At 41.2% G+C, this 25,245-nt stretch overlaps 1 protein-coding gene and 1 long non-coding RNA gene across 5 annotated transcripts in view; both read right to left on the bottom strand.

The window, feature by feature from the left end:
* ciapin1 (cytokine induced apoptosis inhibitor 1) overlaps positions 1–15,019 on the bottom strand; it is an 89,010-nt gene extending 73,991 nt beyond the window's left edge. Inside the window, exons 1-3 of one of the 4 annotated variants that reach the window (XM_077595462.1) lie at positions 14,798–15,019; positions 10,198–10,359; positions 9,982–10,125 (exon numbers count right to left, since the gene is read on the bottom strand). In XM_077595462.1, coding sequence (XP_077451588.1) covers positions 9,982–10,125; positions 10,198–10,354 — 301 coding nt within the window. In that variant the 5' untranslated portion in view covers positions 10,355–10,359; positions 14,798–15,019. Of the gene's footprint in view, positions 1–9,981; positions 10,126–10,197; positions 10,362–10,580; positions 10,591–14,797 lie in introns of those variants that run through there. The other 3 variants (XM_077595463.1, XM_077595460.1, XM_077595461.1) reach the window with 3 other exon arrangements.
* Positions 15,020–16,184: 1,165 nt separating this feature from the next.
* Positions 16,185–24,682, bottom strand: LOC144071307 (uncharacterized). The gene is made up of 2 exons (XR_013299599.1): positions 17,537–24,682; positions 16,185–17,266 (listed from the first exon to the last, which is right to left on the bottom strand). It is a non-coding gene; the product is annotated as an uncharacterized LOC144071307 (long non-coding RNA).
* Positions 24,683–25,245: the final 563 nt, after the last annotated feature.

Raw genomic sequence — 25,245 nt, 5'->3', positions numbered from 1 at the left:
GCAGGGGGACACGTCTGGCAGTGCATGATTTGAGTCCCTGGCGTCGCATTGTGTTACTGATAGTAGCCTTTGTTACTGTGGTCCCAGCTCTCTGGAGGTCATTCAGTAGGTTCCCCCCGTGTGGTTCTGGGGTTTTTGCTCACCGTTCTTGTTATCATCATTTTGACGCCACGGGGTGAGAGCTTGCATGGAGCCCCAGATCGAGGGAGATTATTAGTGGTCTTGTATGTCTTCCATTTTCTAATAATTGCTCCCACAGTTGATTTTTTTTACACCATGCGTTTTACCTATTGCAGATTCAGTCTTCCCAGCATGTTGCAGGTCTACAATTTTGTCTCCGGTCTCTTTTGACAGCTCTTTGGTCTTGGCCATAGTGGAGTTTGGAGTGTGAGAGACTGAGGTTGTGGACAGGTGTCTTTTATACAGATAATGAGTTAAAACAGATGCTATTAATACAGGTAATGAGTGCATACCTCATTAGAAGAAGTTAGACCTCTTTGACGGCCAGAAAGCTTACTTGTTTGTAGGTGACCAAATACTTATTTTCCACTGTAATTTGGAAATAAATTCTTTAAAAATCAAACAATGTGATTTTCTGTTTTTTTCCCCCACATTCTGTCTCTCATGGTTAAGGTTTACCAATGTTGACAATTAAAGGCCTCTCTAATATTTTCAAGTAGGAGAACTTGCACAATTGGTGGTTGACTAAATACTTATTTGCCCCACTGTGTAGACCTCCATCCGCCTCGAATACATTCTATACTACTAAGCTTCGGGCCCTACTTAGGAAATGCGACACAAAAAATGTTTTCTTGCTTGCAGATTTAAATATTAACTGGTTCGACAAATCAAATCGGAGACAGTCAAAATCACTGTTAACTAAATTTAACTTTACACAACTAATCAAAAGTCCCACAAGACTAACTGCTTCTTCTGAAACATGCATAGATCTGATCTTCTATTAATGTAATCCTTATAAAGCGTGATTTGTGGATGGATGTGTGGACGTGTGTATGCATGTTAGGATTCTCTCGCTACGTTTGTCCAAACCATGAGTTTTATGGTGGCCAGAAACGGCTGTCTGATCCTAAAAGACAAATGATTGAATTTCTCCACCTTCTGTAACTTGTAAACTCAATCTTTTATTTGTTAAAGCTGAAAGCAGAGTTGATGTATTAATCATTGTTTTTACACGATGTAACTAAACGCACCGTGTGGCTGACTGGTTGTAAGGTAGGACGCCTTTCCATGTCATTTACAAACGTCATTTTCGGAAGAATTTCCACCAGCGAGTTTCCAGTGCTCCTGGGAACACATTTTTTCTATCGTGACGGGAAGACTTGGCGAGACACAATGGTGCTGGCCGCGCTGACCCAATTTAGTTGTAAGGTAGGATGCCTTTCCACGCATTTACAAAGGCCATTTTTGGAAGAATTTCCGCCAGCGAGTTTCCAGGTGCTCCCTGAAACACTTTTTCCTGTCGTGACTATTCCACTTTCATCCATTATTGCGATCTGCTCACGTGTGGATTAGCCACTGTGCTTCTGCTTACACAAATAGATTACCAAAACACGCACAATAACAACCTCGCCCAAGCAGGTGGGACCGGCAAAGCCGGGCCCAACTGCTTGTCTCCAATAAGTGTGAGAGGATCCAAAAGACTTTCAATAGGATTTCAGGTCTATCAGACCATGACCTCAACCCACTCTCAAGAAAGCTTCCTAAAAATAGATAGATACTCATGCGCTCAAAAAAACCCATAACAGAGCAGATGAGTACCAAAAAGGGAGATCCCAAATCTGACACAGGCGTTAAACAATATCAATTGAGACGACTTTCTCTACCATAACCATACTAATGACAGCTGCAATACTTTCATGACCATTATCCAAGATTACTGTTAGATTTATTATGGAATGTTTCTATATGTGTTGTAAGCATTTTTAATAAGTAATAAGGCTATAAATTAATTCATGGGACCACAGACACTTTTCCTCCCCATCGTCTCCTCAAGGCCCCACAGCTCGAGGACACATTGTTTTCGGACGCTTTTCGGCAAAACACAACAGGACTGTTTTGACGGGACTCCAGCAGCAGATGGCGATAATTGATAATTGAAAATACGGATGCTTTGTTTACATTATAATACTGCTTGGTTTACTTTAGAATGCTTTGTTTACCTTATTGTACTGGAAATATTATGCAATTCCTCACACCGTTGTTTGGGTGCCTTGTTCAACTTTTATGCTTACTTCGGCAATTCTCACACAGTTGTTTTTCTAACCATCTAGGGCAGGGGTCTCAAACTCGCGGCCGGCGGGCCAACTGCGGCCCTCGGGACGATAATTTGCGGCCCCCGTCTTAATATGAAAGATTAATGTTCGTGCGGCCCGTAAGATTGATATGAATGACACTTGTTGTGTTCGGAGCTGAATGAACCAATCACGGTGAGGTATACGGCTCTGGAGGGCGGGACATCGGCCGGGCTGTCCAGTGCCTCGCTCACTCACTCATTCATTCCTCCAATCAGCTGGACGGAGGAGAAGCCGTGAAGCCGATCACTCCGCTCGGCGCGCACACTCCTTCGCTGCTCTCAGCATATAACTGAATGAGGCGCTATGATCCGCGATCCAGCCTGTGTCAGTGTAGCCATCTTCGCGAGCGAAACGGAGAAACGGAGAGCGAAAGTGCGCATGCTCCACAAACCCGCGCGACTGAACGTGAAAGATCAACCCTGTAAAAACATATTACAGAGACCCAGAGATGTCTCTTTCAAAGCCTGGCGTGAAGAGAAAGGTCGTTGATGAGCACAGACAGTTTCAAGAGAAGTGGGGAGTGCAATATTTCTTTGTTGAACACAGGGGAACTCCGACGTGTCTTATTTGCACTGAAAAAGTTGCGGTGCACAAGGAATACAATTTGAAACGTCATTATACTACGAGACATGCTGAGGAGTACGAAAAATACCAGGGAGATGAGAGAGCCAACCAGGTTGCCAGTCTTAAAACATGTCTTCTGAGGCAACAGGATTTCTTCAAGAAGGCTACCAAAGACAGTAATGCAGCAGTCGAAGCTAGCTACGCCGTTTGTGAGTTGATTGCTAAAGCAGGAAAGCCATTCACAGAAGGTGAATTTATCAAAAAGTGCATATTACAGGCTGCACATATTGTCTGTCCAGAAAAGAAAAGTCTGTTCAACCACATCAGCCTTTCTGCCAACACCGTGGCAGAGCGCATTTCTCACCTGTCAAGTGACATTTATGATCAACTGTGTGAGAAAGCACTATGTTTCAGTGTATATTCAGTGGCTCTTGATGAGCCCACAGACATCACAGACACTGCCCAGCTCGCAATATATATCCGTGGTGTTGATGACAATTTTAAAGTAATGGAGGAGTTGCTCACAGTAATTCCAATGCATGGCCAGACCACCGCGAAGGAAATATTTCACCAGCTGTGTGATGCCATTAAGAATGCCGGTTTGCCATGGAAGAGCTTTGTTGGAATAACAACCGATGGAGCCCCATCAATGACAGGGAGGAAGAATGGACTGGTAGCACTTGTTCAAAAAAAACTGGAAGAGGAGGGTGTGGAGGAGGCCATAGCTCTGCACTGCATTATACATCAGCAGGCCCTTTGCAGCAGATGCCTGAAGTTTGACAATGTGATGTCTGTCGTTGTGAAATGCGTCAACCAAATCAGATCCAGGGGCTTAAAGCACAGATTCCGTGCTTTTTTAGAGGAAATGGAGTCAGAATATGGGGATGTGCTCTACTTCACTGAGGTACGTTGGCTCAGCAGGTGAAACGTGTTGAAGAGATTTTTTGAGTTGAGAGCAGAAGTAAAAGACTTCATGGAGATAGACGGGGTTGCTGTTCCTGTGCTAAGTGATCCCAAATGGCTCATGGACTTGGCTTTTCTTGTTGATATCACACATGAGCTTAATGTACTGAACAAGAAGCTACAAGGCCAGGGGCAACTTGTCAGTGCTGCCTATGACAACGTGAGAGCATTCTGCACTAAACTTGTGTTATGGAAAGCCCAGCTCTCTCAGACAAACCTTTGCCATTTCCCAGCATGCAAGGCTCTCGTGGATGCAGGCACACCATTCAGTGGTGAGAAGTATGTTGAGGCCATTTCGAAGCTACAGGAGGAATTTGATCACAGATTTGCAGACTTCAAGACACACAAAGCCACATTTCAAATTTTTGCGGACCCCTTCTCCTTTGATGTGCAAGATGCCCCTCCTGAGCTTCAAATGGAGCTCATTGACCTGCAGTGCAACTCTGCACTCAAAGCCAAGTTCAGGGAGGTGAGTGGAGAAGCAGACAAGCTTGGGCAATTTTTGAGAGAGTTGACCCCCAGCTTCCCTGAACTTTCCCGAATGTTCAAGCGGACCATGTGCCGTTTTGGGAGCACATACTTGTGTGAGAAGCTCTTCTCCACCTTGAACTTCAATAAGTCCAAGTACAGGTCCAGACTTACTGATGCGCATCTTCAAGCTCTACTGAGGGTCTCCACTGCTTCCTCCCTCAAGCCAAATGTGACTCAGCTATGTGAGAAGAAGCGCTGCCAGGTCTCTAGCAGCAAGGAGTAGGCAAGAGAAGCCGTGTTCAGAATATTTCATATTCAATGTTCCATTCAAGTTCAGAAAGTTAAAGGTTAAAGAGCTGTTAATACAGACATTTGAAACGGAATAAAAATAATTCATTTTCTCTACTTAGGCAGCCAGTGTATATCTCTCATTATTATTATTTTATTTTTGTATTACTTGATTTTTTTATTCATCTTTAAGTTAATTTATCTAATTCATTATTTTTTGTAAAAAAATAAAGATATTTGATAACGTTTTATCAGCGCTTTTCTTGTGGAAATCCTGATGCGGCCCAGTCTCACCCAGACTTGGCCTCTAGCGGCCCCCAGGTAAATTGAGTTTGAGACCCCTGATCTAGGGTGTTATTGTACTGATTACATAAACATGTTTTTCGAGTGTCGCGATTAAATACAATGATTCAGTTACTACAATTTAGAATGCCTTGGGGACTAAGACGACGTCACAAGATACCTCCTTGCAAGTGTAAGTAGTTATGTTGAAAGATGTTTTCCTATTTCAATTAAATATTACTAATAATGATTCAAAAGGTTTTAATCATTATTCCAACAATTACGATACAGAGACACTTAAAAATAAGTTTTAATCTTACCTTACACTAACGTTAACGCATTTTCCCACCTCTAAAACGCTCCGCCCTAAAGGGCGCAGTCTCAGTTGCGAGTGTATTTTCTGTTTTTTGTCAATACAAGGGGCTCTTTGTTTTAAAGGACACGCTGCCATGGTTGTGCTAGCATGACACACAGCATAGCAGATAGCATGCATGCAAGTGTATGTTTAAAAAAGGGCAACAAGAGCAAAACTGAGTTTAATTTTGTTTCAATGACGTAATGTGCCGTATTTACTCGCATATAAGCTGCACCCTTAAAATTGCCTAAAATTGTTGAATTTTACATTTTCTCATGAATAAGCGCCCCCAATTCCCAATTTTCACCTCCATATTCATGGTTTTAATAGGGAGTAAAAATGTGTTACTTTGAAGGGAAACGCTTTAAAAAATCAACACAAGTGGTATTTCTGAGATACTATGAATCAAAAGCACATTATTAGGGTCAATATCATAAGGAAGTTAATATGCCTGTCTTTGTAAATGCAAAATATCAAATTTCTCAATTTGAAAAAAGAAATAAGTCTATCTTGATGAGAACCTGATGCATTCTAATTACCGTAATTACTCGAATATAACACGCAGATTTTTGCTATATAATTAATTCCAATAGTTGGGGGTGCGTGTTATAATCAATAACTAAAATAAATTACAAATTTTCGATCGAAAAAAGCATTGTCAAACTCACTTTGACGCACGGATTTTACGTCATCTCCTAAAGCCGACGCACGGATTTTACGTCATCTCCTAAAGCCGATCGAAAATCGGAAAGCCGAGACCACCACTGCCCCCCTCTAACCTCGTACTCGTCTCAGTTCACCCTCTCTCAGTACAGTGTTATAATCAATAACTAAAATAAATTACAAATTTTCGATCGAAAAAAGCATTGTCAAACTCACTTTGACGCACGGATTTTACGTCATCTCCTAAAGCCGACACACGGATTTTACGTCATCTCCTAAAGCCGACGTCGCTACTACCGATTGGATGGTTTAGTGAGGTCCTCGGATCGGCCCCGCCGGGGTCCTTACCGGTCCTGGTGGAGCGCCGAGAAGACGATCAAACTTGATTATCTAGAGGAAGTAAAAGTCGTAACAAGGTTTCCGTAGGTGAACCTGCGGAAGGATCATTACCAGAGAGCAACCACCCGGTTCGCCTCAAAATGTGAAACACAGACCAAATACGTCGCCGAGGGTGGCACGGGCAGGTTTGCCCCGTGGCCGGCTCGAGTGATGATCGTTTACGTCGCCCGAGGGCGGCCGCGGGCAGGTTTGCGCCGTGGCCGACTCGGGTGGACGTACGGGCTGCGTCGAAGAAAGAAGGAAGGAGCGTGACGGCAAAACGGTGGCTTGAAAACGGGGCAGCGAACGTCGGCGTCCGGCGGTACAACTCAACCGCGTCCGCTCCGGCGGCCGGCCATAGTCGTCCGCCAAACGGTTCAACTCAACCGCGTCCGCTCCGGCGGCCGGCCATAGTAGCTCCGTGAAGGGAATCGAGGATGTCCGGCGAGCGTCAAGCTCCGCCGAGTACGAAGGCTTTGGCGATATGGCACAAGTCCGAAAGGAATTGACGGTGGACTTGAAAACAGACAAAGAGAGAGAGGAATATCTGCAGAGACTATTTAAAGATTCTGATTTGGACTCTTCATTTGAAGGATTCTAATGAATAAATTTGTTTGAACAAAACAATCGTGAAACGAAGAAAAAAAGGTAAGATTTCTGATTTTCGTCAGCGGGAAATTTTAGGTGCGCACTATATTCGAGTACTGCGTTTTTCCAGATTTTTTTGGCCCAAAATTACCTGCGTGTTATTTTCGAGTGCGCGTTATATTCGAGTAATTACGGTACATAAATTAAAATTTTCTTACCAGAAGTTTAAGATGTTATGGCAGACATATTGCTTCTTCTAATGTCAAAATATCGCAATTCTTTCGATGATTCATATTACTCCAATAGTCGTCACTTTCGAACAAGAAATAAAACGAGAAAAAAAAATCAAAGTGGAATTTTGTTTTATTTCAAAATCAAGGCTACTTGCGTCGTCTGGCCAGTCAGAGCACATTTAACTGGGTTTAGACGGACGGCAGCGCCCTAGGTAAGATGGCTGCGCCCCGACCTGTTAGATGGCCGCGCCCTGAGCGAGCAGTGACGGGAACATGATTTTTTTCACATTTTATGCAAGATACGTACATTTTTTTCTTTGATTTCATTCATAGACATCAAAATAAATTTTGTTTAGTGTTTTATCTGTTTATCTTTTCTGTATTTTGAAATTAATGACGGCATCGGCCGCATTGTCTTGTCGTCACTGTGCCATTGGGTCAAGACGTCATCGTAACATGGCATCGGCAACTTGCAGTTTCGTGCATGTCGTGTTTTAATGCGCATATTAGCAGTACCCTCGATTCAGTCATCGCTTTTTTGTCTGACAAAATCAGCTTATATGCGAGCAAATACGGTAGGTAAGATGGCCGTGCCCCGAGCGAGCAGTGACGGGAACATGACTTTTTTCACTTTTGTTTAGCGTATTATCTGTTTATCTTTTCTCTATTTTGAAATAAATGACTGAGCATTCGCTTGTCGTGGCGACGTCAGTTTCGTGCATGTCGTGTTTTTATGATTCAGTCATCATTTTTTTGTCCGATAAAAGCGGCTTATATGCGAGTGAATACGGTATATCCGCGAAAATATGAGTCAACTTCTGTATCCGACAGAGTTGGCCAACAATACTGGGTTCCATAACATTGTCAGTGTCACCATGTTCGTCGTGGGGTTTCGTAAGTGATTCCAGCTTTGACGAAAGCTCAAACTACAATGCTCGCCGGCTCTTTCGCCCAGGCATCGACAACCATTCCAAATCGGCACGTAACTCGCGCGACGCTGCCTGCCTGTCTTTGTATGGAACATCTATGTGGGCAGCCATTCGATAGTCATCACTCCCAAGCGGTTTGTAAAAGCAGTTCTTTCTTGCTGTTAAATTGTGTTCGATCCATAACTTCAATCCATTTTCCAAGCGTTCACACTCGCATTCTGTTGTCATTCACGTCATGCATTTCCCCTGTATAGGTCTAAAGTACTGTTTCTTTGAGTATTGAGAGTATTTTTGAGGATTAACAGCGCTGCGAGCACATGGAAGTCAAATGCCCTGCCACTCGCCTGGTATGTTTTAAATGGATTTACCGTAACGCTTGGAATACGGGGGGAGGCTATTTTTAGGGTGAACATCTGCTGGCCTGATCGCAATAAGTAGCGTGTCGGCAAGAAATAAAACCAGTCACTCAAGCGGTCAGGGTCATGCAAAATTTGAATTTAGTGGACAAACAAGGCACACCGACCATTTTGGAGAAAAAAATAGACTTAGGTAAGTCCTATAGGTGTGAAAATACGGTAATTCTAATTTTGTTTTAATTTTTTTACTTTCTTCTTCGGGATTGGCTCTTTTTGCCTCGCTTCCACCTTACCTTTTAGCCGGAGTTTTGTAGGGTTTTGTATGCTCGTATCTCGAGCCAAATATTTGCTCGGAATTTGACTCGTATCCTCAAACTGCTCAGATGTTGGGGCACTGTACTTACTGTACATTTAAGTCGTTTCATATGTCTATAACTGTGATTAGAGCTGGGCAATATGACAAAAATTGTTATCAAGATGAAAAAATTATCAGTTGCTATCGATAATTATCAGGATAACTATCACCTTTTTGTTTCAAATTTGAAACTTCTAACTTCAGTGAATAAGAAAATAAATTACTTTCCTCCTTATTCAATTATGAAAGTAACTAAGTTACCTTACTTTATAAGAAAAGAGAATATGAAATATGATGTTTAAAAGTATTTTGTTGTTCTGTTGTGCAATAAAGATAAGACATCTACTTCCTTACACTAAGAAAAGTAAAGAATAAAACCTACAGAAATTTTGACAGGTGTCTTTATTTTTATAACTTTGCCTTCAAACCAAAAGTTGCTGTGCAATATGAAATATGTAAAATATACAGGCATATTAACTTCCTTATGATATTAACCCTAATAATGTGCTTTTGATTCATACAGTATCTCAGAAATACCACGTGATTTTTCTTAAGATTTTTCCTTCATAGTAACACAATTGTACTCCCTATTAAAACCATGTATATGGAGGTAAAAAATTGGGAATCAGGGGGCGGCTTATACGGGAGAAATTGTAAAATTCCAAAATTTCAAGGCAATATTCAGGTTGCGGCTTATACATGCGGGCGGCTTATATGCGAGTAAATACGGTATGCACTTGTATTTGTATTTTAGTATAGGCGCAAAAACGAAATATGGTATGTCGTAATAATAGGGTGATCCTACTTTGCGTTTTTTTTGTTTATCGCAGCCATGTCTGGTCTACATTATCCCCGATATTTAAGGGATTACTGTATACCTAACATTTAATTACTCCTTAGATTATCAGATTCAAGCCTAACAGTCTGAACTATTGACAAGAACATTTGATATTTCAAAGGGCTTGTTCATTGTTTGGCCTTTCCCTTAATTTCTCCATCATGTATTGGGCTCATTATTCTCCCGAGGTTCTCCAAATTAGGTATTGTGGATCTGATCCCCCTTTGCTGTATAGACAGTTTATCTATATATACACAGTCTACTCAACAAATTTCTATGGTATCTATTTTGTAAGTCAGAACAAAATATTTTAAAACATTTTAGCGAGTCAGCAAAGTTTCAATATCAGTACTGCATCAAATTATAATTTCCCCCTATAAAAACCATGAGATTTTCATCTGACCTGTAACTGGTTCATCCAGAATTATTTTCCCACCAGGTTTAAGTACTCTGGCCATCTCTGCCAGAATCTCTGAACTGTGGATAAAAAGAATGTCTGACAGAAGGCAGGAGAGCACCCAATCAAATGAGGACTCAGCATGGGAGGCTACAGAAAGGGGAAATATATTTTCAACTTCACTTAAAACACAGGCAGAAAATAGTTATTAGTAATACTCACAGGGCAATAGCATGTCCATGTTTTCCACTGAAACCTTTCCATTTGGACCAACAATGGCAGAGAGATTGTCGCCAAACTTCATCAAAGTCATAGGGGATGACGGCTGGGCCCAAATAAACAGCACCTTATCCCCCATTTTGATATTGAGGTTTGCCATGAGTTCTGGAACAAATAGACGGCGATACTGTTGTGGTCAAAAGTTTACATACACTTGTTAAGAACATAATGTCATGGCTCTCTTGAGTTTCCAGTTATTTCTACAACTCTGATTTTTCTCGGATAGTGTGATTGGAACAGATACTTCTTTGTCACAAAAAACATTCATGAAGTTTGGTTATTTTATGACTTTATTATGGGTTAACAGAAAAAGTGATCAAATCTGCTAGGTCAAAAATATTCATACAGCAGCGCTAATATTTGGTAACATGTCCCTTGGCCATTTTCACTTCAATTAGGCGATTTTGGTAGCCATCCACAAGCTTCTGGCAAGCTTCTGGTTGAATCTTTGACCACTCCTCTTGACAGAATTGGTGCAGTTCAGTTAAATTTGAACTTTCTAAGTCACCAAAATTGCTAATTCGTGTTGCCGTATATATTTTTTTGACCCAGCAGATTTGATCACTTTTTCTGTTAACCCATAATAAAGTCATAAAAGAACCAAACTTCATGAATGTTTTTGTGACAAAGAAGTATCTGTTCCAATCACTCTATCAGAGAAAAATCAGAGTTGTAGAAATAACTGGAAACTCAAGAGAGCCATGAAAAAGAACCTTTTTCATTTTTATCATTAAATATCTCGTGCATCCATTATTCAATATGGTTGGTGAAAAGTGAAAGGCTTCTAGTGAGGGAGGCTCAAGGAAGAGTCAAGCCATTTCATTTGAAACGAGTGACAATAATAAAGAAGCTTGATGCGCGTGAGAAAGTGGTGAGCGTTGCACGGGAATACAACTTGAATCGTTCGACCGTCAGTACCATTTATAAACAAAGATCGAGCAGCAGGACCCAAATATTGAACGTTGCACAAAGTTGGCAAATCAATTGAATGATGCCATACAGTGCTACCGCATCATTTATGATGAAAAAAAGAAGAAAACTGCAATCGTTATTAGATAGCTTCTTTCGGCCAGTTTCAAATAAGTCTCTCTCTCTCTCTCTCATGTATGTATACAGTACTGTATGTATTCTCTCCATTTTATTAAATGTTTTTTTCAGTACAACCCAATGCTGGTTATTTATACAAGCCTTAAACATACAAATGCACTTATATAAACCTCCAATATACTTATATAGGCCTTAAACATAAATTATAATACAAAATATAGCACTGAATCAACTTACGAACAAATTCAACTTATGAACAATCGCTCGGAACGTAACTCGTTCGTAAGTAGGGGAGCGTCTGTATTCACAATAATCATATATTCCTTCCTTTTGTTATTCAAGTCCTGTATTTGTTACACACCACACGCTTATTTTGAAACACCGTCTACTCACTACTACACCCTAGGTCAAAATAGGTAAACAAAACACACCCACCTGTATTCGCGCTGTCTAACGAGAAAAAAAAAACACTGAGCAAATGCAACGCTCCGCCAAGTGCTCGCAAAGACATTACACGAGGGAGTTGCGACCACAGAGTTATTACACGAGGGAGTAGCGGGGAGAGAGACAGTGCCCATGATGTTCTTGAAAGGAGCCTCTCGCATCCGCTGTCTGCTCATATATCAAAATGTGTCTCGTATCTCAAGATAAATATTTGCTCAAAATTTTACTGGTATCTCAAATTGCTCGTATGTCGGGGCACTCGTATGTCGGTACCACTGTATCTTAGTACAGTGGTACCTCGACCGACGATCAGCTCTACCTACGACATGCTCGAGGTACGACGAAAATTTCGATCGAATACTTCGCCCTAGATACGATCAAAATTTCGAGATGTGACCAAGCCAGGAGGCCATGACATGAGAGGCTGTTTATCATTGTAGTGCACTGTGTTTTTTGCCGCATCTCTTTCGTGTATAACAGATATCTACGAGCAGTGAACAATGTATTCAGACGAGTTTCTCCTACGCATCGACCAGGAAACGCACAACGCGCATGCGCGGGCAAAAAGAGGGCTTTCTGGGTAATGAAGTATACTCGTGCACACAACACCGATAGGCAATGGCACCCTTTCTCAGAATAAAACTTCATTACCCACAATCAATACGTGGGTAGGCTGTTATTCCTTCCTTAGCCTGTTAGCTCCCGCGATCGCTCATTCAAGACTACTTCTCGTTGGCAAGTGGTTGCCATCGGAATATTTTGAAGGGAATACAACAGCAAACAGCACATCGATAGCGAACGTGAGGGTGGAGGCGTAGCAAACAGCTAACCCACCCAGAACAAAGGTAAAAAAAATTAAAACAAAATTAGAAATCAGTTTTGTGTAAAGTTACATTAAACGTATGTTTGAGTGTGCCTTTATATATTAATGCAAGTTAATTTAAATTTGTTTGTTCGTTTACGAGTGCGTTGTTGCCGTGGATAAAGTGCCCCTGAACACCACCCCCTGCCTCCGTGTATGTCACTGTCTCTACCCTCCGCGAAATGCATCTTATTTTACTTCTATTAAACACATTTTATTACTATTAAACCACTAGTTACGTGTTACTTTGTTAATAGATGGCGAATTAGAAGAAATAAAACATTTTTTTCCAATCCAATATCCTGTTTTTGGTGTTTTTTCAGAGGGTTGGAACAAATTAATTTGTTTTTAGTTCATTTAAATGGGAAACGTTCGCTCGAGTTATGAAAAGCTCGACATACGATCTCAGTCCCGGAACGGATTAAGATCGTCTGTCAAGGTACCACTGTATATCACAGTAGTAGAGAAGTTCGTGGATCTGTCACTGAATAATTTTAAGAACATTTTGACAACATGTGAAATTACAGTGTTATTAGTATTTCCGAAGTCATTTTAGTTATAAAATATCCCATCAGATTTTAATCGGAGTACTTTATTTCGAGTCTTTGGGTATTCAAGCTAATTTCCCAAGTGAATCGATGCTTTCGTACAGGGGTGGCGAACACGCGGCTCCCAGCCAAAATGAATGCGGCTCTGTGCTTCTTATCATATACAGTGGTACCTTGTCATACGACCGCTCGTCATACAAAATGCTCATCTTACGGGGGAAATTTCGATCGAATAATTCGCCCGTGATGCGGTTAAAATTTCGTGATGCGACCAAGCCAGGTGGCCATGGCATTTTTTTTTTGCATATCTTTCGTGTATAACAATATCTACGAGCACGGAACTAATTAATTCAGACGAGTTTCTCATACGACCAGGAAACGCACAACGCGCAGGCAAAAAGAGGGCTTTCTGGGTAATGAAGTATACTCGTGCACACAACACCCATAGGCAATGGCAACCTTTCTCAGAATAAAACTTCATTACCCACAATCAATACATGGGAAGCTCAGCAATGTCATTTCCTGTTATTCTTTCTCAGGAAAGATGCTCCCGCGATCGTTCTTTAAAGACTATTTCTCGTTGGCAAGTGGCCGTGCGTTATCCTATTGTGATGACATTTGTATGCGACATTATCGAAATATTTTGAAGGGTAGACAAAAACAAACAACTCTTGATGCGTTCGTTTTGAAGACTTCGGCGGAGCGGCCAGGTGGTGTCAACCCGTAGAACTACGTAAGGTAAAAAAGATTACAACAAATTTAGAATTTAGTTTTGTTTGAAGTTACATTAAACGTTGAGTGTCTGTATATAGTTATCCAAGTTAATTTAAATTAGTTTGTTTGTTTACAAGTGCTGTGGATAAAGCCCCCCGAGCAGCCCCCCCCCCCCCCCTCCGTGTATGCCGCTGTCTATACTCTCCGCGAAATGTGTCTAATTTTACTCCTATTAAACACATTATTACTATCAAACCACTCATTATTTATTACTTTGTCAATATATGGCGGATTATAAGAAATAAAACATTTTTTTCAATCCAATATCCTGTTTTGGGTTTTTTTTTTCCCAGAGAGTTGGAACGAATTAATTTGTTTCCCATTCATTTCAATGGGAAATTCCGCTCGAGTTACGAGAATCTTGTCATACGAGCTCAGTCCCGGAACGGATTAAGCTCGTATCTCGAGGTACCACTGTATTGTAAATACTGTGGCTCTTTCCCTCGTTTCATGGGTCCCTTATTTTCATTCTCTCTTCAAACACAGTCAAATTCATCAGGGCCTATTAAAGCTAACAATAAAGTATTTTATTTTTTAAAATAATTTGGCAAATTGATATCAAGTTGTGGCTCTTTGACTATCACAGTTTACATTTTTTGCTCTTCGTGTCTAACTTGTTCGCCACCCCTGCTTTAGTATCTCACTTTATTATTATTTGTTTTAATAACTGGACTTTTACTCTGAACCCACCACGTCGCATTAACGTGATGACATAATTGCAACAGACGAACAACAATGAATGCGACATACAAAGAAGCCAGTAGTATAACTCACAAAACAACGCGGCACTAAATTAAATTTAGTATAGAAAATACCATTACAATCAGTACCATATTTTATATTCATTTAATAACAGGTAGTGGCTTACCTTAGGTCAAAATACTTCTGTCCGCCGTTTTCGTTAGTCACAATAAAATTCTGACAGGAACAAGATCGTGTCATTTTGCTGATGCGCATGCGCATGAAATGCGAAACTTCCTTTCGAGCAAGATGGATATTTTTTATGAAACGAAATCTCCTTTTTTTCCAGGAATAGTTCAATAAGAACATTATTTGGGTGTGTCATATATATTCAAAGTATATTCTCACCAACATATAGCCCAATTGACATTATTCACAATAATCATATATTCCTTCCTTTTGTTATTCAAGTCTTGTATTTGTTACACACCCCACGCTTATCTTGAAACACTGTCTACTCACTACTACACTCTAGTGGTCAAAATAGGTAAACGAAACACACCCACCTATATTCAGAACTAACGCCCACTTTAGACTAGGAGAGACCTGTTAATTGGAGTCAGAACACCATACCCATACCTGTCAACCTGGGCCAATTCCTCCCCGTATTAATGATTGGAATTCCCCGTATTAAGCAATAGAAAACCGTACAAATGCAACGCGGCACATATTTACTCACATAGGGTGCACGTAAAAGTGTTATGTACCGTGAATGTATTCGGACCCAAGCGCTATGACTCATAGCTGCTTAAATAACGAAACAGGAAATTATGTGAAAGGGGAATGCGTGTGCGCATATCATGCTTAAAGCATGACAATATCAGCAGTTGACGATGACGTTTTCGTCTGCTACCAGGGACCGAGACGATCCGGATTAGAGCCGAAATGCGTAAAACGAGATCCGTTTGACAAAAAACGTACTTAAAAAAAATCCCGTACAAAAGTTGTTATACGGCGTACACAATTTGAAATGATAAAAAAACGTATAAAATACGGGAAAAACGTATAAGTTGACAGGTATGCATACCTGTCAACCTCTGCCGATAACTGCCCTTATAAATGATTATGATTCCCCTTACAAACCCCCCAAAAAACGTACAAACACCGTACGAGTCGTACTGTATACATATATACATACGGTTGGTCTTAACATTCAGACATTTCTTTTGTTAAAGAGCCTGACAGCTGATGGGAGGAAGGATCTGCGGAAGCGGCACTCCTTCCTGTTATGAGGGTGCAGCAGTCTATTGCTCAAAGAGCTTCGGAGGGACTCCACAAACTCATGCAGGGGGTAAGAGGTGCTGTACATGATGGACATCATCCTAGCCAGCATCCTACTCCCTCCCACTTCCTCCACAGGGTCCAGAGGACAGTCCAGAACAGAGCTAGCCCTCCTGAGCAGCTTCTTCAGCCTGTTCCTGTCTCTCTCCGTGCTCCTGCATCCCCAACAGACCACTGCATGCAGTGTAGATGCCACCACAGTATCTGTTGGAATAATGATTAATACCCTTAAATCATTATTAGTAATATTTAATTAAAATTGGAAAACATATTTCAACATAACTGCTTACAAACTTGCAAGGAAAATCACTCCCAACGTGTCTTCGTTCGCAAGAGGATTCTGAATTGCAGTAACTGAATCATTGTATTTAATCGCGACACTCAAAAACATGTTATGTAATCACAACAATTGTCTTTAGACAGTACAATAACACCCTAGATGGTTAGAAAAACAACTGTGTAAGAATTGCAGAAGTAAGCATAAAAGTTGAACAAGGCATAATATTTTCATTATAAGGTAAACAAAGCAGTATTATAATGTAAACAAAGCAGCCGTATTTTCAAACAATAATGCGATTATCGCCATCTGCTGCTGGAGTCCCGTCAAAACAGTCCCGTTGTGTTTTGCCGAAAAGCGTCCGAAAACAATGTGTCCTCGAGCTGGGCCTTGAGGAGACGATGGGGAGGAAAAGTGTCTGTGGTCCCATGAATTAATTTATAGCCTTATTACTTATTAAAAATGCTTACAACACATATAGAAACATTCCATAATAAATCCAACAGTATTATAAAAGGTCCTCAGCACTGCAGTGTCCTGCACACTCCAAAGGACCGTAGTCTCCTCATGAGGTAGAGGTGGCTCTGTTCCCTCTTGTACAGGGCATCCATGTTTGTGGACCAGTCCAGTTTGTTGTTGAGGCTAACACCCAGGTACTTAAAATTCACCACGATTTCAATCACTGAGTTTTTTCTTGTAAATGTATCTCCTCGTTCCCTTGGCGTCGTTGACCACCTTGCACACCACCAAGGACTTCTTCAAGAGGAAGAGTTGTCTATTTTTTCCCATGCTCAAGGCTATTCTGGAATCCCAGAGCTTGAAGGAATCTTGGAGGAGCAGCTCGCCCTGCGACTTCATGTTCTCATGGAAACCTGAAGGAGGAGAGATTAAGGTGGCGCGTAGGCAAACTGGACCTGAATCGTGAGAAAATGTTTTGCCATCTTGACATCATGCATGGCATCATTGGCTTTCTTGGGAATGCTAAGAGTCCAGGGCTTTCTTGAGCTGCTCTTTCCCTTCACAACATTGCACCAAATCCTAAAATAAGCCAAAAGACACTTCCGTTGGTTGAGACATTGCTTTCACAGAATAGAGAGAATTTACTGTATAGGTATTGATGTATGCTCTGTTTATGTGTACTATATCAAGTTTAGGATTAGATCCATGTTCATTTCATCGAGCTGGTTGTGTTGTTACAGTATGCTACGGGTCTTGCACGAGACGTTTCACAGAATGAGTGTGGTTTCAAGTGTTTTCATCGGTCCGTCATGAATGTTATTTTCCTGAATAACGAACTTTTTTGCATACCTTTATCAGGAGGGAATATTTGGTGATTCTCTGTACTGGCTTCAGCAGGTAAGAATTGATTGAGTTTGCCAGTCCGTGCTTCTGTTGAATTTTCTGTTGAACCCGCGGGGAGAAAACGAGAGAGGAAAAAGACAATGTAAGATAATGAGATTTAATGCGCTTTTTGTTTGATTGGATCACCTGGACATTTAACTTACATGAAAATAGTGATAAGTTTGGGCAAGTCAAATGGGGAGTTTGGAGCACATTCGTTCGGTTACAGTGTTGGTGTTGGACCAACGCTTATGTGGAAGAGACTTAGCACCAGACCAAAGGCCCTCGGAGAGGGGATCAGAACAGTGTATATACTGATACTTGGGGAACAGTGGAACGTGGGTGTAAGGCTAAAGCCACAGTGGATGATAGCGCACTATGACTTCCTTTTAATATTGGATAGTGGACTTTATACCTACCTTCCAACCTACCCACCTACCTACCTACTGTTATGAATTATTTGTTATTAAAATTAAATTATAGGTTTGAGCCATATTTGAATTCGCTTACTGAAGCATAGTGCCTGCCACTATTTGATCATTGTGTTTGCGTAGTATTCTTCACAACAATATATGAAAAACAGCTCTGGGTGTTTGTTGTATAAACAATTGAGCTGTGTTCTGACAGTTGTAAAACTTTTCCTGACCTCTCTAAATATCTTGTTTATATGGTTCAAATATCTTCTTTATATGGTTCATAGGGAAGTGTCATATCTTGAGTATCTATGTATAACCCAATAGTACTTGATTTCAGACCAGCCATGTTCCTTTGTAACTGAAACCCACACACTTCAAATTAACGCCCACTTTGGGCGGAGGCAATGAAGGCTTTAAAAAATGGAGTCAGCACGAGGGTCTTACTTTTTCTCTGGTCAATAAAGGGAACTAGTCGAGGGAGCTTCAATAATGTCTTACCTATATTTTTGTTGACAATTATCACACCAGATCTTTCAGAACTAAAAGGAAAATCTCAAAATATGGTGACGCCTGTTGTGATTTGTTCTGAAGGACAAGAGAGATAAATTAGATAGAGAGAGATGGAGAGAGAGAGGGACATAGAGATAGAGATAGGGAGAGAGGGACATAAAGATAGAGAGAGGGACAGAGATAGAAAGAGATAGAGAGAGAGAGAGAAATTGAGAGAGAGATAGAGAGAGAGCGATGGAGAGAGGGACATAGAGAGATATTGAGAGAGAGGGACATAGAGAGAGATGGAGAGAGAGGGACATAGAGAGAGATGGAGAGAGAGGGACATAGAGAGAGATGGAGAGAGAGGGACATAGAGATAGGGAGAGAAGGACATAAAGATAGAGAGAGGGACATAGAGATAGAGAGAGAGATATGGAGAGAGGGACATAAAGATAGAGAGGGACAGAGATAGAGAGAGAGATAGAGAGAGAGAAATTGAGAGATAGAGAGAGAAATTGAGAGAGATAGAGAGAAATTGAGAGATAGAGAGAGAGAAATTGAGAGGGATAGAGAGAGAAATTGAGAGAGATATAGAGAGAGATACGGAGTGAGAGACAGATAGGGAGAGATAGGGAGAGAGAGATAGGGAGTGAGAGACAGATAGGGAGAGAGCTAGGGCAAGATAGAGAGATATGGCGAGATAGAGAGATAGGGAGAGATAGATAGGGAGAGAGAGATAGGGCAAGATAGAGAGATTGGGCGAGATAGAGAGATAGGGCGAGATAGAGAGATAGGGAGAGAGAGAGATAGGGAGAGATAGAGAGATAGGGAGAGATAGGGAGAGATAGAGAGCGATAGAGAGATAGCGAGAGATAGCGAGACATAGCGAGAGATAGAGAGATAAAGAGATAGCAGAGGTAGAGAGACATAGAGAGAGATAGAGAGAGTGACAGATAGAGAGAGAGACAGAGAGAGAGAGAGACAGAGACAGAGATAGAGAGTGAAGGGGGAATGTGCAGACATAAGAAAGTTCAGTTCAATAAAGTACATAGAAGGAACGCGCCGTCCAGAACTCTCCGTAGCTTGCATCATTTTCAGCAAAAACTACCGATAACCACAGCGTCAGGGGCTCCCAGCTGGCTGCGGGGCTGAGTCATCATTAAGAAACACCACCTATCCTCCTCCCCAATATAGAGGTGGCGTCTTCCAACACTCGGGACCCTCAATGAGATAGAAGCCATTGTTTGTATCGCATTGATGGTCACATAATGCTGTTTATTAAACTCGATGAGTTGTTGTCACATTTCTGCCTGTGTTTCCACTATTTATACCTCTTGGACTATTTGGACGAACACCCGAGTGAACCATCAATGGACTGTCACTCAACAAGAGACAGAGATAGATAGAGATAGAGATGGAGAGATAGAGATTGAGAGTATGAGATCGAGATGCGAGAGCGAGAGCAGGAACGCTCTCCAACACTCTATCTGAGCCAATTCGACTCATGTAGGTGACAAGAATCAAACTTGACTGCAAAATGACTCATGGCTTACAGCCTTACACGGAGACATATTTCAAACTGACTGCCAGCTGAAATAGACTGGGTTTACATTGTCCAATGTGCTGCAGAAGCCCAGGGTTCATCCAGGGACCTTTGGATCTTCAGTCTAACACTCCCAACTGAGCTACTTTGGCTGATTCATAAGAACAATAACCAACTTGGACTAAAAAATGACTCATGGGTTTCGAGTAAGGCTAATTTAAAATATATATATTTAATGTCTATTAAGATATTTTTGTAGTCCCAAAAATGGCCATGTATAGTAAGGCTCATAGAAAAAATATATATATGAAGATAGTTTTGTAGTCCCAAAAATAGGCTTTTCCCCCATTAAAAAAGCCAATGTGTATAGTAATGTTCTTTTTTGTTTAAAGCAAATAGATTGTGTATAGTAAAGTTTTTTCCCGTTCATAAAACAAATAATTCTAAGACAAACGAGTAAAATAGGAACTCCTCCAGGGCAGGCTAAGTTTCCCTTGTCCTCAGGACCTATTGACGCCCCTGGTTCATAGAGATGTTTAGCAGAATTGGCGCATGCGCATTAGCAAAACGTCAGGACGGCTTCCGGGTCACGGGATCTCGTGGCGCGTGACGTATTTCCGCTCATGTGTTATAAAAGACCGGAACAGAAAATGAGAATTCAAATACTTTGGCGCGTCGACCACAAAGAGCGATTTTTAGATATTGTTTGCGTCTTCGCTTCTTCTTGTTGTTTTAATCCATCTTTGGGGCGTGCGTCTTTTCAGATAAAGTCCCTGCAAAGGTAAAAAGTGTTGTCATTTCCAATTGCTTGTTTGTTCAAATGTAACTTTCGACTGGGAAAAAATTACCCCCCAAAAAAGAGTCCACAACTTCTCACAATAGAATTATTTCAGTTCTCATCTCATCTTATTTTCTGAACAACTTTATCCTCATTAGGGCCACAGGGGGTGCTGGAGCCAATCCCAGCTGACTCCGGGCCAGAGGCGGGGGACACCCTGAATTGGTGGCCAGCCGATCGCAGGACACAAGGAGACAGACAGCCATGCACCCATACCTAGGGGCAATTTGGAATGTCCAATCAGCCTACCATGCATGTTTCTGGAATATGAGAGGAAACCGGAGTACCCGTAGGAAACCCACGCAGGCCCGGGGAGCACATGCAGACTCCACACAGGTGTACCGACCCTGGATTTTAACCCAGGACCTCAATGCTGTGAGGCCAACGCGCCAACTACTCACGCCACCGCCCGATTATTTCAGTTGTATTTATATTTTTAAATTTTAGATAAAAAATGAATCCTCTTTCTTGGACGGGAAAATATTATGAATGGTAATCCTTTATTTAGCCAGCTATCCATCTTGTGTAGCACTTATCTCAGCTGACTTTGGGATAACATAAATCGATCGCCAAGCAATCGTTAGGGTGGTTATAAAGATGGAAGATATGAACACAGGACACTAATCCAGATTAGATGAATATTTTCATTATGTTCATTGGTTCCCAATTGGTGACATCTGGCAAGAGGTCTTTTTGTACATATTTTTAATATTCCACAGTAGTCGGGCCGACTCTCTCTCTTTTTGTTTTTTTTCGCTTTTATTTCCTGTTTCATTGCAACACGTGAGCCTGTAATATATTTATTTTTCCAATTGGTATTGCCAAGGCTGCTGATAAATATTTTGATGGGAGATGACCCGAGAGTGGAGACGTGTTGAGGCCAACTTCATTTGACCCATAGCTGAGGAAGGACTATATTAGAAGAGGAAAAACAGCTCCTTGTGTTGTTTTCTTCCGTTGGTGTGCCAGCTCTCCATTCAGGCAAGTTGTCTCTGCTTCATCTTTGCATGTCATATTTTGGAGATACTATATTTGTTTTTGATAGAAGGGTACTTATTTGGAGGATATCTTTGCACTGGGAAATTTTAAGGCATGGATTTGGATTCGTACTTTGTTGTACGTACTCATTGGTGGAATATGGTAGATAACGGAGTTTGGTTTGATTTGTTTTATGCTTTATAATCAGAAAAGCAGGAAAGTTTGAATCATTTACATAGTGTAAGACAGACATGGGCAAACTACGGCCCGTTGGGCTTTATAGGCCGACGATGTCCAAATTATAGTTAAAATCAATGACTTCATTCATTTCCCTTTCCCTGCAATACCCTCGTTTCCCGAATAGATGGCGCACTAGTCTAGTAAAAGTATGTAAATGTGTGTGGGAGCTCAAACAGGAGTTCAGAGATCAGACGAGTCATTTGCTCATTTCCCCACACTGGTTGCGTTAAAAGAGTCCCCTGCATGTAGAAAAATATAGGAAATCATTGGATGACCTGCATGAGCAATTCTGACGTCGGTTTTGTGATTTTAGAAACATTGACAGCTGGTGTCATGTCCTTTCTCACAAGTCCACAGGAGTTGCAGTTGGAACTGATTTTATCTCCAATGTGACAAGTTCAACTCCCTGAAAGTCCCTGAGTTTTATGCTTCATTAAGTGCAGCCAAATTTCCAAACATCCAGAAGATGGCACAGAGGATTCTGGTGTTATTTGGCTTTGCATACAGTTGTGGTCAAAAGTTTACATACACTTGTGAAGAACATAATGTCATGGCTCTCTTGAGTTAAGTTATTTCTACAACTCTGATTTTTCTCTGATAGTGTAGAGTTGTAGAAATACAGACGCTCTCCTACTTACGAACATTCGAGTTATGAACAACGGTACATACGAACATGTGTGCAAATTGCGTTTATGTCGAAAACTGTTCGTAAATTCGATTTTTAATTGCGTGCCTTTTTCCGAGTAGTGCTTCTCTCCGCCGCTAATACCGATGCCTGGCGCTGTGAGAGCTCAGCTCACCCAGCATCCACCTTCCTCTGCCCAGTTCGTTGCAGTGCAGAAGTGCGTGAACATATCTCCAGTGCGCAAAGAACCTTTTTCATTTTTATCATTAAATATCTCGTGCATCTATTATTCAATATGGTGGGTGAAAAGCGAAAGGCTTCTAGTGAGGGAGGTGCAAGGAAGAGGGAAGCCATTTCATTTGAAACGAGTGGCAATAATAATGAAACTTGATGCACGTGAGAAAGTGGTGAGCGTTGCACGGGAATACAACTTGAATCGTTCGACCGTCAGTACCATTTATAAACAAAGATCGAGCAGCAGGACCCAAATATTGAACGTTGCACAAAGGTTGCAAATCAATTGAATGATGCCATACAGTGCTACCGCATCATTTATGATGAAAAAAGAAAACTGCAATCATCATTAGATAGCTTCTTTCGGACAGTTTCTAGTAAATCTCTCTCTCTAATGTATGTATACAGTACTGTATGTATTCTCCATTTTATTAAATGTTTTTTTCAGTACAAACCAATGCGTGTTACTTATACAAGCCTTAAACATACAAATGCACTTATATAAACCTTCAATATACCTATATAGGCCTTAAACATAAATTATAATACAAAATATAGCACTGAGCAACTTACGAACAAATTCAACTTATGAACAATCGCTCGGAACCTAACTCGTTCGTAAGTAGGGGAGCGTCTGTAACTGGAATCTCAAGAGAGCCATGACATTGTTCTTAACAAGTGTATGTAAACCTTTGACCACAACTGTGTGTATACGTATATCTATATCTAGAGAGGCCTGTAATTGTCAACATGGGTAAACCTCAAACATGAGGTAGAAACTAGAGGTGGACAGACAGGTGTAGAGGTGGACAGACAGGTGTAGAGGTGGACAGACAGGTGTAGAGGTGGACAGACAGGTGTAGAGGTGGACAGACAGGTGTAGAGGTGGACAGACAGGTGTAGAGGTGGACAGACAGGTGTAGAGGTGGACAGACAGGTGTAGAGGTGGACAGACAGGTGTAGAGGTGGACAGACAGGTGTAGAGGTGGACAGACAGGTGTAGAGGTGGACAGACAGGTGTAGAGGTGGACAGACAGGTGTAGAGGTGGACAGACAGGTGTAGAGGTGGACAGACAGGTGTAGAGGTGGACAGACAGGTGTAGAGGTGGACAGACAGGTGTAGAGGTGGACAGACAGGTGTAGAGGTGGACAGACAGGTGTAGAGGTGGACAGACAGGTGTAGAGGTGGACAGACAGGTGTAGAGGTGGACAGACAGGTGTAGAGGTGGACAAGGGTAGAGATGGACGGGGTAGGGATGGACGGGGTAGGGATGGACAGGGATAGGGATAGAGATAGAGAGGTATAGAGCTAGAGAGGTATAGAGCTAGAGAGGTATAGAGCTAGAGAGGTATAGAGCTAGAGAGGTATAGAGCTAGAGAGGTATAGAGCTAGAGAGGTATAGAGCTAGAGAGGTATAGAGCTAGAGAGGTATAGAGCTAGAGAGGTATAGAGATAGAGAGGTATAGAGATAGAGAGGTATAGAGATAGAGATAGATAGGGATAGAGATAGAGATAGATAGGGATAGAGATAGAGATAGATAGGGATAGAGATAGAGATAGATAGGGATAGAGATAGAGATAGATAGGGATAGAGATAGATAGGGATAGAGATAGAGATAGATAGGGATAGAGATAGAGATAGATAGGGATAGAGATAGAGATAGATAGGGATAGAGATAGAGGTATAGAGATAGATAGGTATAGAGATAGAGATAGATATGTATAGAGATAGAGATAGAGATAGAGATAGATATGTATAGAGATAGAGATAGAGATAGATAGGTATAGAGATAGAGATAGAGATAGATAGGTATAGAGATAGAGATAGATAGGTATAGAGATAGAGATAGAGAGGTATAGAGATAGATAGAGATAGAGAGGTATAGAGATAAAGAGGTATAGAGATAGAGAGGTATAGAGATAGATAGGTATAGAGATAGTGATAGATAGGTATAGAGATAGATAGGTAAAGCAGTGGCGGGCGGTGCATTTTCTGGTAACGCCTTCAACGTATCAATCCAACCCTCAAAAACTATTTTATGGCTATAAAACCTCTACTGCAGCTACAGCTGTGACACATAAAAATAATCAATAAATTAATGCACAAAAATGGGGTAAAATCCACTTCCTAGCAGCATTTCATGATTAAATACAAATACTGGAGCTTTTCAGACATTAAAACCAGGCCAGGGGGTGATTTTCCCGGGAAAAGACAGCGATGAACGTCAATGGCGTACGGGCAAACATTGCCCGAAAATGGGGTAAAATCCAGCCAAAAACAGCATTTATTGATTAAATACAAATACTGG

The sequence above is a fragment of the Stigmatopora argus genome, chromosome 3, assembly GCF_051989625.1.
Source record: "Stigmatopora argus isolate UIUO_Sarg chromosome 3, RoL_Sarg_1.0, whole genome shotgun sequence".
NCBI classification, from domain to species: domain Eukaryota; kingdom Metazoa; phylum Chordata; class Actinopteri; order Syngnathiformes; family Syngnathidae; genus Stigmatopora; species Stigmatopora argus.
The sequence above is the reverse complement of the archived record's forward strand: the minus strand, read 5'-3'. Positions and strand labels throughout refer to the sequence as shown.